The sequence below is a fragment of the Populus euphratica genome, unplaced genomic scaffold, assembly GCF_000495115.2.
Source record: "Populus euphratica unplaced genomic scaffold, PopEup_1.0 scaffold6.1, whole genome shotgun sequence".
NCBI classification, from domain to species: domain Eukaryota; kingdom Viridiplantae; phylum Streptophyta; class Magnoliopsida; order Malpighiales; family Salicaceae; genus Populus; species Populus euphratica.
The window spans coordinates 1,683,975-1,698,194 of NW_011499849.1; the positions used below are offsets into that span (position 1 = coordinate 1,683,975).

Here is a 14,220-nt window from a genome sequence, read left to right on the forward strand (position 1 = left end):
ATATATTTTAAAAAGTAACTAACACTATAAAATCAAACGCTCGCTTGAAGACACTATCTCAAAATATGTCACAGGAGAAATCCATAGTTTTTAAACCTGGTCTGGTGGCCGGCCCAGGTATGAAACTTTTTAAGAAACGTTTTTAAACCTGGCCCGGTGGCTGGCCCGGTCCAAAGTCTGGGTTCCGTCACAGGAGAAATCCATAGTTTTTAAACCTGGTCTGGTGGCCGGCCCAGTTCACGGCCCGGGTTTCAGGTTTTGACTGGGTCATCAGGTTTTGACCGAGTTTAAGACCCGAGTTCCAGGTTTTGACCGGGTCAATTTTTATTTTTTAAAAAATTCAAAACGACGTCGTTTTAGTAAAAAAAAAAAGTCAACAGATTGCAACCGGGTTTTGCCGGGTCGTCCAGGTTCCCGGGTCAACCCGCCGGGTCGTCCGGGTCACACCGGGTTGGCTCACCTTATTTTTTTATTAACCCGGCCCGGTTCCAGCCCCGGATCGGACGGGTCCCGGGTCAACCCGCCGGGCCGGGTTTTAAAACTATGGAGAAATCTATTCTCTTTCAATAGCAAATGCCAATATTCCTCCACTCGGAGTAGATCCAAACAGAGACTGGAAGAATACGCCTGCAGTCTTCTGGTTTGATAGAAGACAAAAGTTTTGGCAATCATGATCCTACGTGGACAACACGGATGCAATCACAGAATGCATTGCTGTGATCTTTCTGTGCCTTTCTTTACTTTATTTAACACAATCACTTAAAAAATTATTTTGGAATATGGTCCCTGCACTTGTAATGCAAATTCCCCAACACGATAATATTATTCCCGCCTGTCCATCCAAGGAGTTTTTTAATCGTATCCTTCATTCACCAAAGAATCTCGAGAGAGAGAGAGAGAGAGAGAGAGAGAGAGAGAGAGAGAGAGAGAGAGAGAGATAATAGTGACAGAAGAAAAAACTCAACATGTAATTTTATACGCGCATGGCACAAGTCAACCAAGATTCAAAGGTGTGCATTTAACCAGTCAGGATTGCCATGCCTTGCCAAAAACCTCATGATTTAATGCTTGTTCAGAAGAAAACAACAATACTCCAGGGGATGATAAATTTCGCCTGCAGACCAGGATATTGTGAGAACGGTGATCAGAAACAAATTTACAAGCCTTGGACAATGCAGCGCTCCCTGAGCATCGCGCGTAAAGAAGGAGATTTGATGGTATAGCGGTATGGACATGCATGGATTCTGCAGATGGTGCTTGGTGGTCAAGATCTAATTCAACTTAGGCTGGCCATCCAATGGAAAAGTTGATTGATCACATCAAGAGGTCCTGATCACAGCAAAATAAGATGATTAAGATTGGATGCAGTTTATTCAAAAAAAATCTTACAATGATAAAGGAGCTGCACTTAAGTTATTCTCTAGACGAGTTGGTGGGGTATAAACGTATAAAGCCTCTTTATGGAAAGATATGTATGCGCACATCTCTCTTTCTCAGTGCTACCACGGGAACCTGCTTTTCATCATGAAGAAAACTGATGCACCCAATGATCCCCTCAATCATGTCATTTATATTTCGCTTCCTCATCTCCTTCTCTGCAACGACCAACTTAACCACCTCCTCCATCTCTCCCTAGCTCTTTCTCTCTCTCGCCGCCACCCCCCCAACTCAGATGGCTTTTCAATCTATTATCCTCCTTTTTGTGTCACTGATTTCTCTAACCTATCCTTTACAAACTATCAGCACTAACCCATATCAGTTCTTCAATCTCATGAAAGCTTCCTTGTCAGGAAATGTCCTGTCTGATTGGGATGTCACGGGAGGGAAACCATACTGCAATTTCACAGGAGTTGGCTGCAACGGTCGAGGTTATGTTGAGATGATTGACGTAACTGGGTGGTCAATTTCTGGCCGTTTTCCATCTGGAATATGCTCGTACTTTCCAGACTTGCGTGTTCTTCGTCTAGGCCACAACAGTATCCACGGTGACTTCCTTCACAGCATCGTCAACTGCTCTTTCTTGGAAGAGTTGAACTTGAGCTTTTTGTTTGCTACCGGAACATATCCAGATTTCTCACCATTGAAATCCTTACGGATACTTGACGTGTCATACAACCGCTTCACGGGTGAGTTTCCCATATCAGTAACAAATCTTTCCAATCTTGAGGTGCTCAACTTCAATGAAAACGATGGCCTCCACTTATGGCAACTGCCGGATAATATTTCTAGGCTGACAAAGCTCAAACGCATGATCTTGACAACCTGCGTGCTGCATGGTCCAATCCCAGCATCAATCGGAAACATGACATCCCTTGTTGATCTTGAGTTAAGCGGGAATTTCCTTTCTGGTCATATCCCTGTAGAGCTTGGATTGTTGAAGAACTTGCAGCAACTTGAGCTCTACTATAATTACCACCTTTCCGGTAATATACCTGAGGAATTTGGAAACTTGACAGAGCTTGTAGATTTGGACATCTCAGTCAATAAATTGACAGGAAAGATTCCAGAATCTGTATGTCGCCTTCCCAAGCTTGAGGTCCTGCAGCTTTACAACAACAGTCTCTCAGGAGAAATCCCCAGAGCCATCGCAAGTTCAACAACCTTGCGCATACTCTCAGTTTACGATAACTTTCTGACAGGAGAAGTGCCGCAGGACCTGGGGCACTTATCAGCCATGATCGTCGTAGACTTGTCAGAGAACCGCCTATCAGGGCCATTACCATCAGATGTTTGCAGGGGAGGTAAACTGCTCTACTTTCTTGTCCTGGATAACATGTTTTCTGGAGAGTTACCTGATAGCTATGCAAAATGCAAGACTCTTCTAAGGTTTCGACTGAGTCATAACCATTTGGAGGGCTCAATACCTGAAGGTATTCTAGGCCTTCCTCGTGTTTCAATTATTGATTTGAGTTATAATAACTTTAGTGGTCCAATTTCAAATACAATTGGAACTGCGAGAAACTTGTCAGAACTGTTCGTACAAAGCAACAAGATTTCGGGTGTTATACCTTCTGAAATTTCTAGGGCTGTCAATCTGGTAAAGATTGATCTCAGCAGTAATCTCCTGTATGGCCCCATACCTTCTGAAATTGGCTATTTAAAGAAGCTAAATTTACTGATCTTGCAAGGCAACAAGCTGAATTCTTCCATCCCCAAGTCGCTATCTTTGTTAAGATCTCTCAATGTTCTTGATCTTTCCAACAACCTCTTGACTGGAAGTATCCCTGACAGTCTGAGCGAGTTGTTACCAAACTCCATCAACTTTTCAAACAATCTTCTCTCTGGTCCAATACCTCTCTCACTGATTAAGGGGGGACTGGTGGAGAGTTTTTCAGGCAACCCAGGTCTCTGTGTTCCAGTCTATGTTGATTCATCAGATCAAAGTTTCCCCATGTGTTCACACACTTACAATCGAAAGAGGCTAAATTCTATCTGGGCAATCGTAGTATCAGTAGCTATCCTTAGTGTTGGAGCTCTCCTGTTTCTTAAACGACAATTCAGTAAAGACAAAGCTGCCAAGCAACACGATGAGACCACGGCTTCATCATTCTTCTCCTACAATGTAAAGAGCTTCCACCCAATAAGTTTCGATCAACGTGAGATCCTTGATGCCATGGTTGACAAGAACATAGTGGGCCATGGAGGATCTGGGACTGTGTACAAAATTGAACTGAGCAGCGGAGAGGTTGTTGCAGTGAAGAAGCTGTGGAGTAGGAAATCGAAAGATTCTGCTTCAGATGATCAATTGCTGTTGGATAAGGGGTTGAAAACTGAGGTAGGGACTCTAGGAAGTATAAGGCACAAGAACATAGTCAAGTTGTACTGTTATTTCTCGAGTTCGGATTGCAACCTGTTGATTTATGAGTATATGCCAAATGGGAACCTTTGGGATGCCCTTCACAAAGGGTCGACCCATCTGAATTGGCCCACCCGTCATCAAATAGCAGTTGGAGTTGCTCAGGGCTTGGCATATCTCCATCATGATCTCCTGCCACCAATCATTCACAGAGACATAAAGTCAACCAACATCCTGCTTGATGCTAACTACCGGCCCAAAGTTGCAGATTTTGGCATAGCCAAGGTTTTGCAAGCTAGAGGAGGGAAAGACTCCACCACCACTGTCATTGCAGGGACCTACGGTTATTTGGCCCCGGGTAATGCATTTCTTTGTTAGCTCAGTGAAAAGATTCCTATACTAATCTTCTAGTTTCACCAGTCAATACTGTGAGTTTTCAATTGCATTAATTAACTACTTTACGCAGACACTTGCATATCAGCATAACCAGTCTATTACTTGCAGTCACTCTGTGATGAATCTTTTTTTTCTTGAAATAAAATAATCTATCTATTTATTTAACTCAGTTTCCATTTATTAATCTGTCAGCTGATTTTATTCAATTCAATTTTCCTCGTGGCAGAATATGCGTACTCATCTAAAGCAACAACCAAGTGTGATGTCTACAGTTTTGGGGTGGTGTTGATGGAACTAATAACTGGGAAGAAGCCAGTAGAGGCAGATTTTGGAGAGTGCAAGAATATTATACATCTGGTTTCAACAAAAGTGGACACCAAGGAAGGAGTGATGGAGGTGCTGGACAAGAAGTTATCAGGGTCTTTCAGAGATGAGATGATTCAGGTTCTCCGGATCGCCATCCGATGCACCTACAAGACCCCAGCCCTTCGACCCACCATGAATGAAGTTGTCCAGTTGCTGATCGAGGCAGGCCAGAACAGAGTCGATTCTTTCAGGTCATCAAATAAAAGCAAAGAGGCATCAGACGTCACTAAAATAAAGAACCAGTTTGAAATATGATTGCAATAGTAGTATGGTGGGGATGTAGGTTAAGAGTAATATAGCAACTATATACAATAGCATTGTCTCTAAAAACTTTTGAGAGACTTGTCATAAAGAGTAACTTAATCTTCTTTTCGTTTAACTAAAGTAGCTTTCAGATTAATCTCTTTTATTTTTCTTCTTTTCCATTTTGTTTTACTGCTCTTGTAAGTTATATGAGGAATTTTATCAATACAACTGCTTTATAGTAACGCACAGCATCTATCTTTCATCGACCCACAAACGAAATCATTCTCCAGATTTCAAGAATTTTGTTTTTTTCCTCTTTATCCTTTCACAAGAGTGATCCAAAGAAAAGAGACTCAAAAAAGAAGTCCCCAAGTGGCTGAGGGTGGAAGGTTCTTATTAGTCCCGATTCTGATTATAAAAAACAAGCCATGATCTATGTATGAAGGGTCCACTTCAGCTGCCATGCTATATATGCCCTCTAAAAAGATCAGTGGAGCAGATCGATTGATTGATTAGAATCTTTGTCTCCATTTAACTCAGGGAAAGAAGGCAAAGCAAGAGACTTCTAATTTATCATGTTTCTCCCTTTACCGAGTGAGTTGATTGATTTATTGCTTTGTTGCCGTGGATGTGTAGGAAGGGTGGAAAAATGGAACCAAGCTTGTTTCACCTTAGATAGTGAGCCAAGTACCTCCACCTATTAAAGGTATTCTTGAGTGAGACACATGATTCTTCCATTTTTCTTATGGCTGAGTATTATATCGTTATTATGCTCTGATAACTGGCTCTTTCAACAGGCAGCATTAAGGTGCAGATTGTTGTACTCGTTCACCGAAACAAAAACTGCTAGGATCTCTCAATTTCACGATGAAAGAAGCAGTGATTGAACAAAGAGAGAGGGCGTTTCTCTGGTTGATTTAGCAGGTATTCCGGTTGAAAAAACTGGCAACAGGGAACAAGCATGAGCACATGACAGTGTGCGCAGCTACACGTGTGGGCATGTTTCTTCAGCATTCAGGAGTTGCTTGCGGGGTCCTAAAAAGAAGAAGAATATGATTCATGGAGACAAGCATTTCTTGCTTTTTATCGTGGTGGAGAGTCCACAAAAGAGAAGTGCTACTACACCTTCATTGATGGAATAGTTCTGGGATGACATGACAGGGTATCAACTATCAGGATATGCTTGGCTGTTATCATAGGAAGCTTTATAATCCAGGACAGACATGTCCTTTACAGGTGCACGGAGCCAAATATCAATAATTGCAAATTATTCTTTACATTTTAGATCACAAAAGTCATAAGCCATTGTTCTCACTCTCTCCCTATTGCCACCCATAAACACAACAAAGCAATGATGAGACGATTAATTTTCTCTGAATCACATACCCACTGACATTTAAGTAATTGGGAGTTGCGAAAAACTACCTGTTCGTACCACTTTGACGCTAATGCTAATGTCACTCTAAGCCTGTAAAAATAATTTAGTAGTTAATCCAACTATTGTGTGCTTGGCATTAAAAAAACAAATGTGATGATAATCATTGCTGGGTCGAATAAACACATAACATGGAGTCCGAGCGAGTAGAGAAAACCGAGTTCATGGTACCCTCCCTTTCTATAATGAGCATCTCCATGTGATGGAGTGGAAGTGGTGCACTCCGATTAAAGAACATTTTATTCCACTATTAAGACACGTCTGAAGTGCGGTAACTGGACTCCGATACACCATCGATGATGCGATTTTGGAGCAGTGAATGTGCATTTCGGGGTTTAGACCAAGCTGGTTTGCTCGAATGGAGTTCGGGCTGCGTTTAGGCAATTTGCAATACACGTGATGTGCTCTGCAGATTAAACAGAGAGTTGCAACTACAGCCATAAGTGGGCAACGGGACTCTCTTCCTGCTTAACTAAATGGGTCCTCGCCTCAAAATAATGGCCTCTTTGAGGCCGTTGACCAACGGCACCAGCTCTCTTTTGCTCCCTCCTTGATGCATCTATGCTTATGATAAAGAAATAAACTTCTGCAGTCCTGTATTTTTATTGAATCTAATCCCGTCCTGTTTCTTTATAGTTTGTTTGGAACCGATTATAGTATTTAATTTACATTCAATTTATAAATAAGTTAAATTCATTTTATTTTTTATATTACCTCACCACTTTCATTTCATTGCTTTAAAGACCTCTAAAAACAAATGATTAAATGACAAATAGGTAGATATGTGAGTGTCTTGAGTTTTAACATTTATTTATTTTATTTAAAATTATAAATCGGTTGATATATTTATTTTTGTATACTTTTGACAAAGGATTCCAGATATATTGTTGTTGCTTTTTTATTATACAATATGCTAAAAGAAAACGGCAAAACAATGTAGAAATGAAAATTTTGTAATTTTAAATTTTTTTTTACTACAGTGATGACATGATTGTAATTTTTTATTTTTTTCAATTTTTCACTGAAAAATTTGTAATTTTTTTTGTGAAAAAATATTTTTTTTTCTTTACACTTGGCATATTCATAAATTTACACCTGGCCTATTTATTATAGTTTTTTTTTGTTCCTATCTTCATTCTTTTATAGTTTTTATTTAAAAAAACATTTTTCTTTTTTATTCCTTCAACTTTTTTTGAAAAAATATATTATTTTTTATTTACAATATTTAAAATATTTATCACTCCATACTTATAATCTCATGTGCATCCGTCCCTTTTTAGAATAGGTCTGGTGTGCAGAACTAGCTTGACAAGCCTAATAATGTCTATTTTTTTTTATTTTTTTAATTGATATTTTTTGTAATATCTATTTTGTTTTATTGATATTTTTTAAGAAGAAAATTTTTTAAAAAACTTTTTTATTTAATATTTAAATTAATATAAGAAGAAATTTTTTTAAATAACTTTTTTATTTAATATTTAAATTAATATTATTCTCTTTTATTTTATAGATTCTTTATTAAGACTTTTTTAAATAATTATTTGACTTTTAATGAGGTGAATCAAATATTTATAATACTATTATTTATTTACTGGTGTAGATAGTTTTTAACTTATTCAATTAAATACATTTATTATAAAAAAATTTATAGTAAAAGATCCTGTGAAAAACTACATATTTTTTTTCAGGAAAAAAAAATATATGCAATAGCTAGTATCTATACTAGTCATGCCCTTTCCAACATATTATGATTAATTTCTTCATTCATCCAGCACGTGCAAGAGCATTGATCGGAATGTGAAGCCGCTTTGATCGTGATTGCAGAAATATAACCAGCATGCTCGCTGTCATAAGTAGTGGAGACTTAATTAAAAGGAATGCATAGTTGGGGACTGAATCGAGGTCTGCTCGAAAGAAATCAAGAGGTCAATGGCTCGTTGCCGGTGGGTGGCTGGGTGCCAGATTTTCCAGTCCATGAATTACACCCGGTAAACTCAGCAGGATAGTGATTCCTTGAGACTTTTCTGCTAGTTTACGTGTGATCGTTGGAAAAATGTGGCGGTGGTGGAGGCGGACCTAAAGCAAAGTTGCCACATATAATATTATGATTATAGTAGGGGCACTAAATTATCTCATCTGATGGTAACAAACTATACCAGTCCAGCATGTTATTCAGGTACCCAATCAATTCGAGGTATTGATTGACCAAAATTTTAAAATATAAAATTATTTTAGTTAATAAAACTCATGTTAATTTATTGAATTTATTAACCCGGTTAAAACAAAGCTCCTCATCACTTGAGTTTTTTAATTTTTTTTTAGATTAACGTGGTGTCCGGGCCAGCTTGCGCGCACCACGACTAATCCCACGGGCCCTGAAGTTAACGACCATGTAAACCTTCAGTGACCATCATATGAGCAACCAAGGACTCGAATCTGAGATTATAAAGGGAATAAATCTTTTAGTCCCAAGTTTTTATCACTTGATCACCACTTAAATGGTTGAGTTTTTTAATTTTCTGGTACAATGTTTTGTTGTTCTGAACTGCGGACCGTGTCAAAATCATTCCACTTGGCATCTCGGTGAAGTGAAATATGCTCCGTGAAAGTGCGCTCTCTTCAACATTTGATAGTCTAATTAGTTTGCTAAGCTTTACGGGTTTGTAATATATTTATGTGTTATTATAAATTTATAAAAAAATTATATATAAAAAAATTATTATAATTCATAATATTTCCAAGAAAAATTAAACTTAAAGATAAATTCTGAAATAATTTAATATTATAAAACTAAAAATAATTTAAAAAATATAAAAAAATTGCTCTTCATCTCTTGAGTTTTTCAATTTATTTTTTTTAGATTAATGTGGGCGTCCGGGCCAGTTTGTGCGCATCACGACTAATTCCACGGGCCCTGAAGTTAACGACCATGTAAGCCTTCAGTGACCATCATATGAACAACCAAGAACTCGAATCTGAAATCATAGAGAAAGCAAACCCCTTAATTTCAAGATTTTACCACTTAACCACCACCTAAATAATTGAGTTTTTCAATTTTTTGGTACAATGTTTTGTTGTTCTGAACTGCGGACCGTGTCAAAATCATTCCACTTGGCATCTCGGTGAAGTGAAATATGCTCCGTGAAAGTGCGCTCTCTTCAACATTTGATAGTCTAATTAGTTTGCTAAGCTTTACGGGTTTGTAATATATTTATGTGTTATTATAAATTTATAAAAAAATTATATATAAAAAAATTATGTAAGAAAACACTGCATTAATTAATAGTGTTTTATAATGAAATATACAATTATAATTCTTAACAAAATTAATATTAAAAAATAAAAATAATTTAAAAAATATAAAAAAATTATGTAAGAAAACACTGCATTAATTAATAGTGTTTTATAATGAAATATACAATTATAATTCTTAACAAAATTAATATTAAAAAATAAAAATAATAAAAATAATTTTAAAAAATCATATAAATACAAAAGGAAAACAATTATGCAGGAAAACACTGTAGTAATTTGTAGTGTTTCATGATAAAATTTACAGTTGTAATTTTCAACTAACTCAATATTAAAAATAATAAAATTGATAAAAATAATTTTAAAAAAATTATAAAAAAAAGAAATCATATGAAGAAACACTTTAGCAATCAATGATATTCTAAATAAAAAAACTATAAATTTAAATTCTCAATCAGCTCAGTATTAAAAAAAAAATTCAATAAGGATAATTTTAGTAAAAAAATTGAAAAAAAAACATGTGAGGGAACACTTTAGCAAGAAAAAAATCAACATTTAAAAAAATTAACAAAGATAATTTTAAAAAAACACATGGAGAAATATTATACCAAAACAAAAACCATGTGACAAAAATATTATAGTAATTTATAATATTTTTTTTATAAAAAAATATTACAAAGCTAAATTCTAAAAAAAAACTATTTAAAAAAATCATAAAAAAATTATTAAGTAAAACATTATATTAATCCATAATGTTTTTTTAAATGATATAGCTAAATTTTTAATCAGTAAAAAAATAATAAAAAAAGAAAATTTTGAAAAAAAAAAGGAAAAAAAACATGTTAGGAAAAATAAAGCTAAATTCTCAACTAGCTTAACATTTAAAAAAATTAACAAAGATAATTTAAAAAAAACATGGGGAGAAATATTATACCAAAACAAAAACCATGTGACAAAAATATTATAGTAATTTATAATATTTTTTTTATAAAAAAATATTACAAAGCTAAATTCTAAAAAAAAACTATTTAAAAAAATCATAAAAAAATTATTAAGTAAAACATTATATTAATCCATAATGTTTTTTTAAATGATATAGCTAAATTTTTAATCAGTTTAATATTAAAAAAAATAGCAAAAATAATTTTAAAAAACATATATATTTTTTTAAAAAAAAGAAGTTAATCATGAGAAAAGGAAAAAAAATATTGTTAATATAATATTAGTATAAAAATATGTAAACTTTTTTTAAAAAAGAAGTTAATAATGAGAAAAGTAAAAAAAATATTGCTAATATAATATTAGTATAAAAATATGTAAAAAAACAAAACAAAAATATGTAAAAATAAAAAACAAGAAAAATAAAAATATTAGTATAATAAATATAAAAAACATGGGGAAATTACAGTAATTCCCTCACTACTTTTATATTATTGTTAATTATATTAGATGGTAACTCGAAAAGGTAAACCCATATAGCACCCGTGCCCAAACAACCGACCCGCAGAGAACTCCTCGTACAAGCAGTCCCACCGGAATTTGGTGGAACCGAACGAGTGCCTGTGATGTTCCTGGTCTTTTCGGTCTCTATATGCCTCTACAAACCAGAGTGGCATATAGCTAAGGTCATTTCGTTGAATAATGAATTCTGATATTGATATAGGTTAAGCTCATGCTTGAATTAAAACTTCACCGTGATCAAGTTGGCCTAATATCAGAATTAAATATAGCCAGCTGATGCACGGGTTAATGCTCAAATCCACGGATTAACGACTCACTTTGTCTGTCGTATGGCGGGATTGAGATTTTGAAATCTTTATTGCCATTTCCTTCGCATCGCCTTGGCTCTGAAGTTCAAGATTTGACCGAAGACTCCAGAATGCAACGACCGGCAGCCCAAGTGGAGATGCAATCCCTCCATGCCCTCTCCGAGGAGACACTGCCTTTCTTAAATGTCTCGGCTACGTAAACAGACTAGTCAAGGGGCTTATGCCTGCACGTGGAAATTGGGAGTGCATGATTCTTGACGTTTTTATTGTATTGTGTTATCTTGTTATTCAATTTTTATATTCCTGCGTGGATAAAGGATGCAGCACTCAAAACTGCATCCACCTAATAATATTTATAGAAACAGGATTTAGCATAAATAAAAATTTATATTTTTAAGGAATAACTAATCAAGTTCATTTATATTCAACTTATGCTGATGCTAATAAACTTATTTATATCATTAGCTTTTTTATTTTCTAGAAACATCTAATCAAGTTAATTTTTATATGTTATGTTATGTTAATGAACTCATTAACATCATTAAACTTTATATTTTCTAGGAATAATTAATCAAATTCAATTATATTTTTTTCGCTCTTTATCTATTTATTTATCAATTATTATATGCACATTTATAAAAATTACAGAATTAGTAGGCAATTACGCGATAATTTCTGTAAGCAGTGGCTTCATACTAGCATGAAGTTGACTTGGATGATGGATTGTTCCAAGTCAAGCAAAAATGCAACTAACCTAGTAGTAAAAGGACTGGTAGCTGGCTATGGAAGTTATCGCAATGTTGTGGGTGACAATTATAGCAAAGTAATGGGTGGTGATGGTGTTTACAAGCATGACTAGCTGTAGAACATGGGGATGCTGGACATACATGAGGCATAGCCAGAAGTGATTTTGAAAACTACCAAGTTCATGGAACATAAGGGTAAACCACTACCTACGAACTTGTTGGAAATTGAGACCACTATGTTTATGGAAAAATAGGGTAAAACTGCATAAATACTCATTTGCGGAGAGATTTTCTTTGTAACTTCTATGTATATACTATTTTTCAAAAATAGGCATTAGCCTAGCGGTGGCAGGAGTATTTGCTCCTTCCACTGCCACAAGTTCGATTCTTGGAGTTGCATGTCTGTCAGCCCCGCGCTGCTTTACCTGTCTGCTGGGTTTGCAGGGTATTCAGTGGGCCGTGGGGATTAGTCGTGGTGCGCGCAAGCTGGCCCGGACACCCCATGTAAATAAAAAAAAAAAAACAAATGATAATTAATATAAAATCTAATTTGATTAATACCAAGCCTTCTCCCATGATACTCATCAAACAAACTCCGTACAGCATGATTTTTTACATTTTGAAACTTTATAGCCACATGACAAATTTATTCTATCAATTGATTGCTACTCCAGATTCAGAGAACTTATTAACCCTCGTGGCATCTCTCTAGCATGACCTTTCATATTTTCTCACGAGAAAAAAAAATATCACTGTAATTTTATTATTTACAACAGTAAAGTCAACATAGAATATTAATTTCTAAGAAAACTCATTGATGCACCAAGCTTGAAGTTTGTTTCATCAAATTAAATGCATTTATTAACAATTAACATTCACATCTCAGTTAATATTTTAAAATAAATAATAGTACTTAATAAAAAGTCTACTTTGATAATGCTGACCCCGGCCCCGACATCACCTCTCACATTTATATTGAAACCATGAAAATATTTAACTATGTAATTTTCTTAATCGCAACACCAAAGTGATATTGATCTCCAAGGAAAATTACATACCCATTAGATGCAACTAATTTTATTTTTTTCACCATATTAATTGTATTTATTAATCTTTAACACACAAATTAACAGATAAATTATTATTTTGTCAAAATAAACAACATTTAGTATAGAGTATACATTGATTAATATTGAGATAATATTTAATATTACAGTGGTTATTTTTTAAAATATTTTTTATTTAAAAATATATTAAAAATATATTATTTTATTTTTTATTTTGATATTAATATATCAAAACAATCTAAAACTATAAATAAATTAAATATAAAAAAATATCAAATTTTTACCAATCGGTGTTTTGATTGCATTCTCTTATACTATCTAAACCTCGTCTCCATGAACTTACCACAAAAACTCATCTATCCATTCAATACACCAAACTTGAATTTTGTTTCATTATATTAAATACATTTATTAACGATCCATTAACATCAACATCTAAATTAGTCTTTCAAAATAAATGACACTTAATTAAAAATCTACATTGATTATTAATAAGCTTTCTATTAAGAAACACATCACACGAATCCTCACAACATGACCTTTCACATTTTGAAACTGGAAAAGTGATTATTAGGCACCTAATATTTATTTTATAAGTTGATTGCAATTCTAGATATAAATAACCTGTCAACTGTCATTACAAATCCGATACATCAATTTAGAATTCAAAGAACTTTTTAGTGTTATATATTGTCCTCATAAGTAATATTTTTAAATAAATGCTTACACGAAGATGGAAGAACTTTCAGCCCCTTTTATAGCCACGTTCTCTATTTTCGTATACATCACAGGGTCCAAATGTGAGCCACAATTCGGTAATGGTGGTACCTTGTATTAATGTTAAAATAGGTCTAATTTATGGGATAATGATATTAATTATTTTTAAAAGTAATTATTTTTATTTATTTACTTATTTTGAAAAAAAAAACACTACTTCAATAGCGTTTCCAAATGTAATATGCATCGTCATTCTCACAACAAGTGGTTAGAGACTTAGGGTTTTGAAATATACAAGATTGATGTTTTTTCTTTTCACATCAAACAACCCGAGTGTTTAATTTTAAGATCAACGCTGGAAACCTATCGTGTTATCCTTAAATCTCGAGACCATTAATATACTAACAGCCAGTGAGACCAGGACAAAATA

General features: G+C 34.5%; 1 protein-coding gene across 1 annotated transcript; it reads left to right on the forward strand.

The window, feature by feature from the left end:
• The first annotated feature begins 1,489 nt into the window (after nt 1-1,489).
• XIP1 (Leucine-rich repeat transmembrane protein kinase family protein) lies at nt 1,490-5,052 on the forward strand. Its single transcript, XM_011018719.1, has 2 exons — nt 1,490-4,154; nt 4,419-5,052. Exons 1-2 carry the CDS (start codon nt 1,673-1,675, stop codon nt 4,811-4,813), a joined length of 2,877 nt encoding a protein of 958 aa, XP_011017021.1. The 5' UTR covers nt 1,490-1,672; the 3' UTR covers nt 4,814-5,052.
• The last annotated feature ends 9,168 nt before the right edge of the window (nt 5,053-14,220 follow it).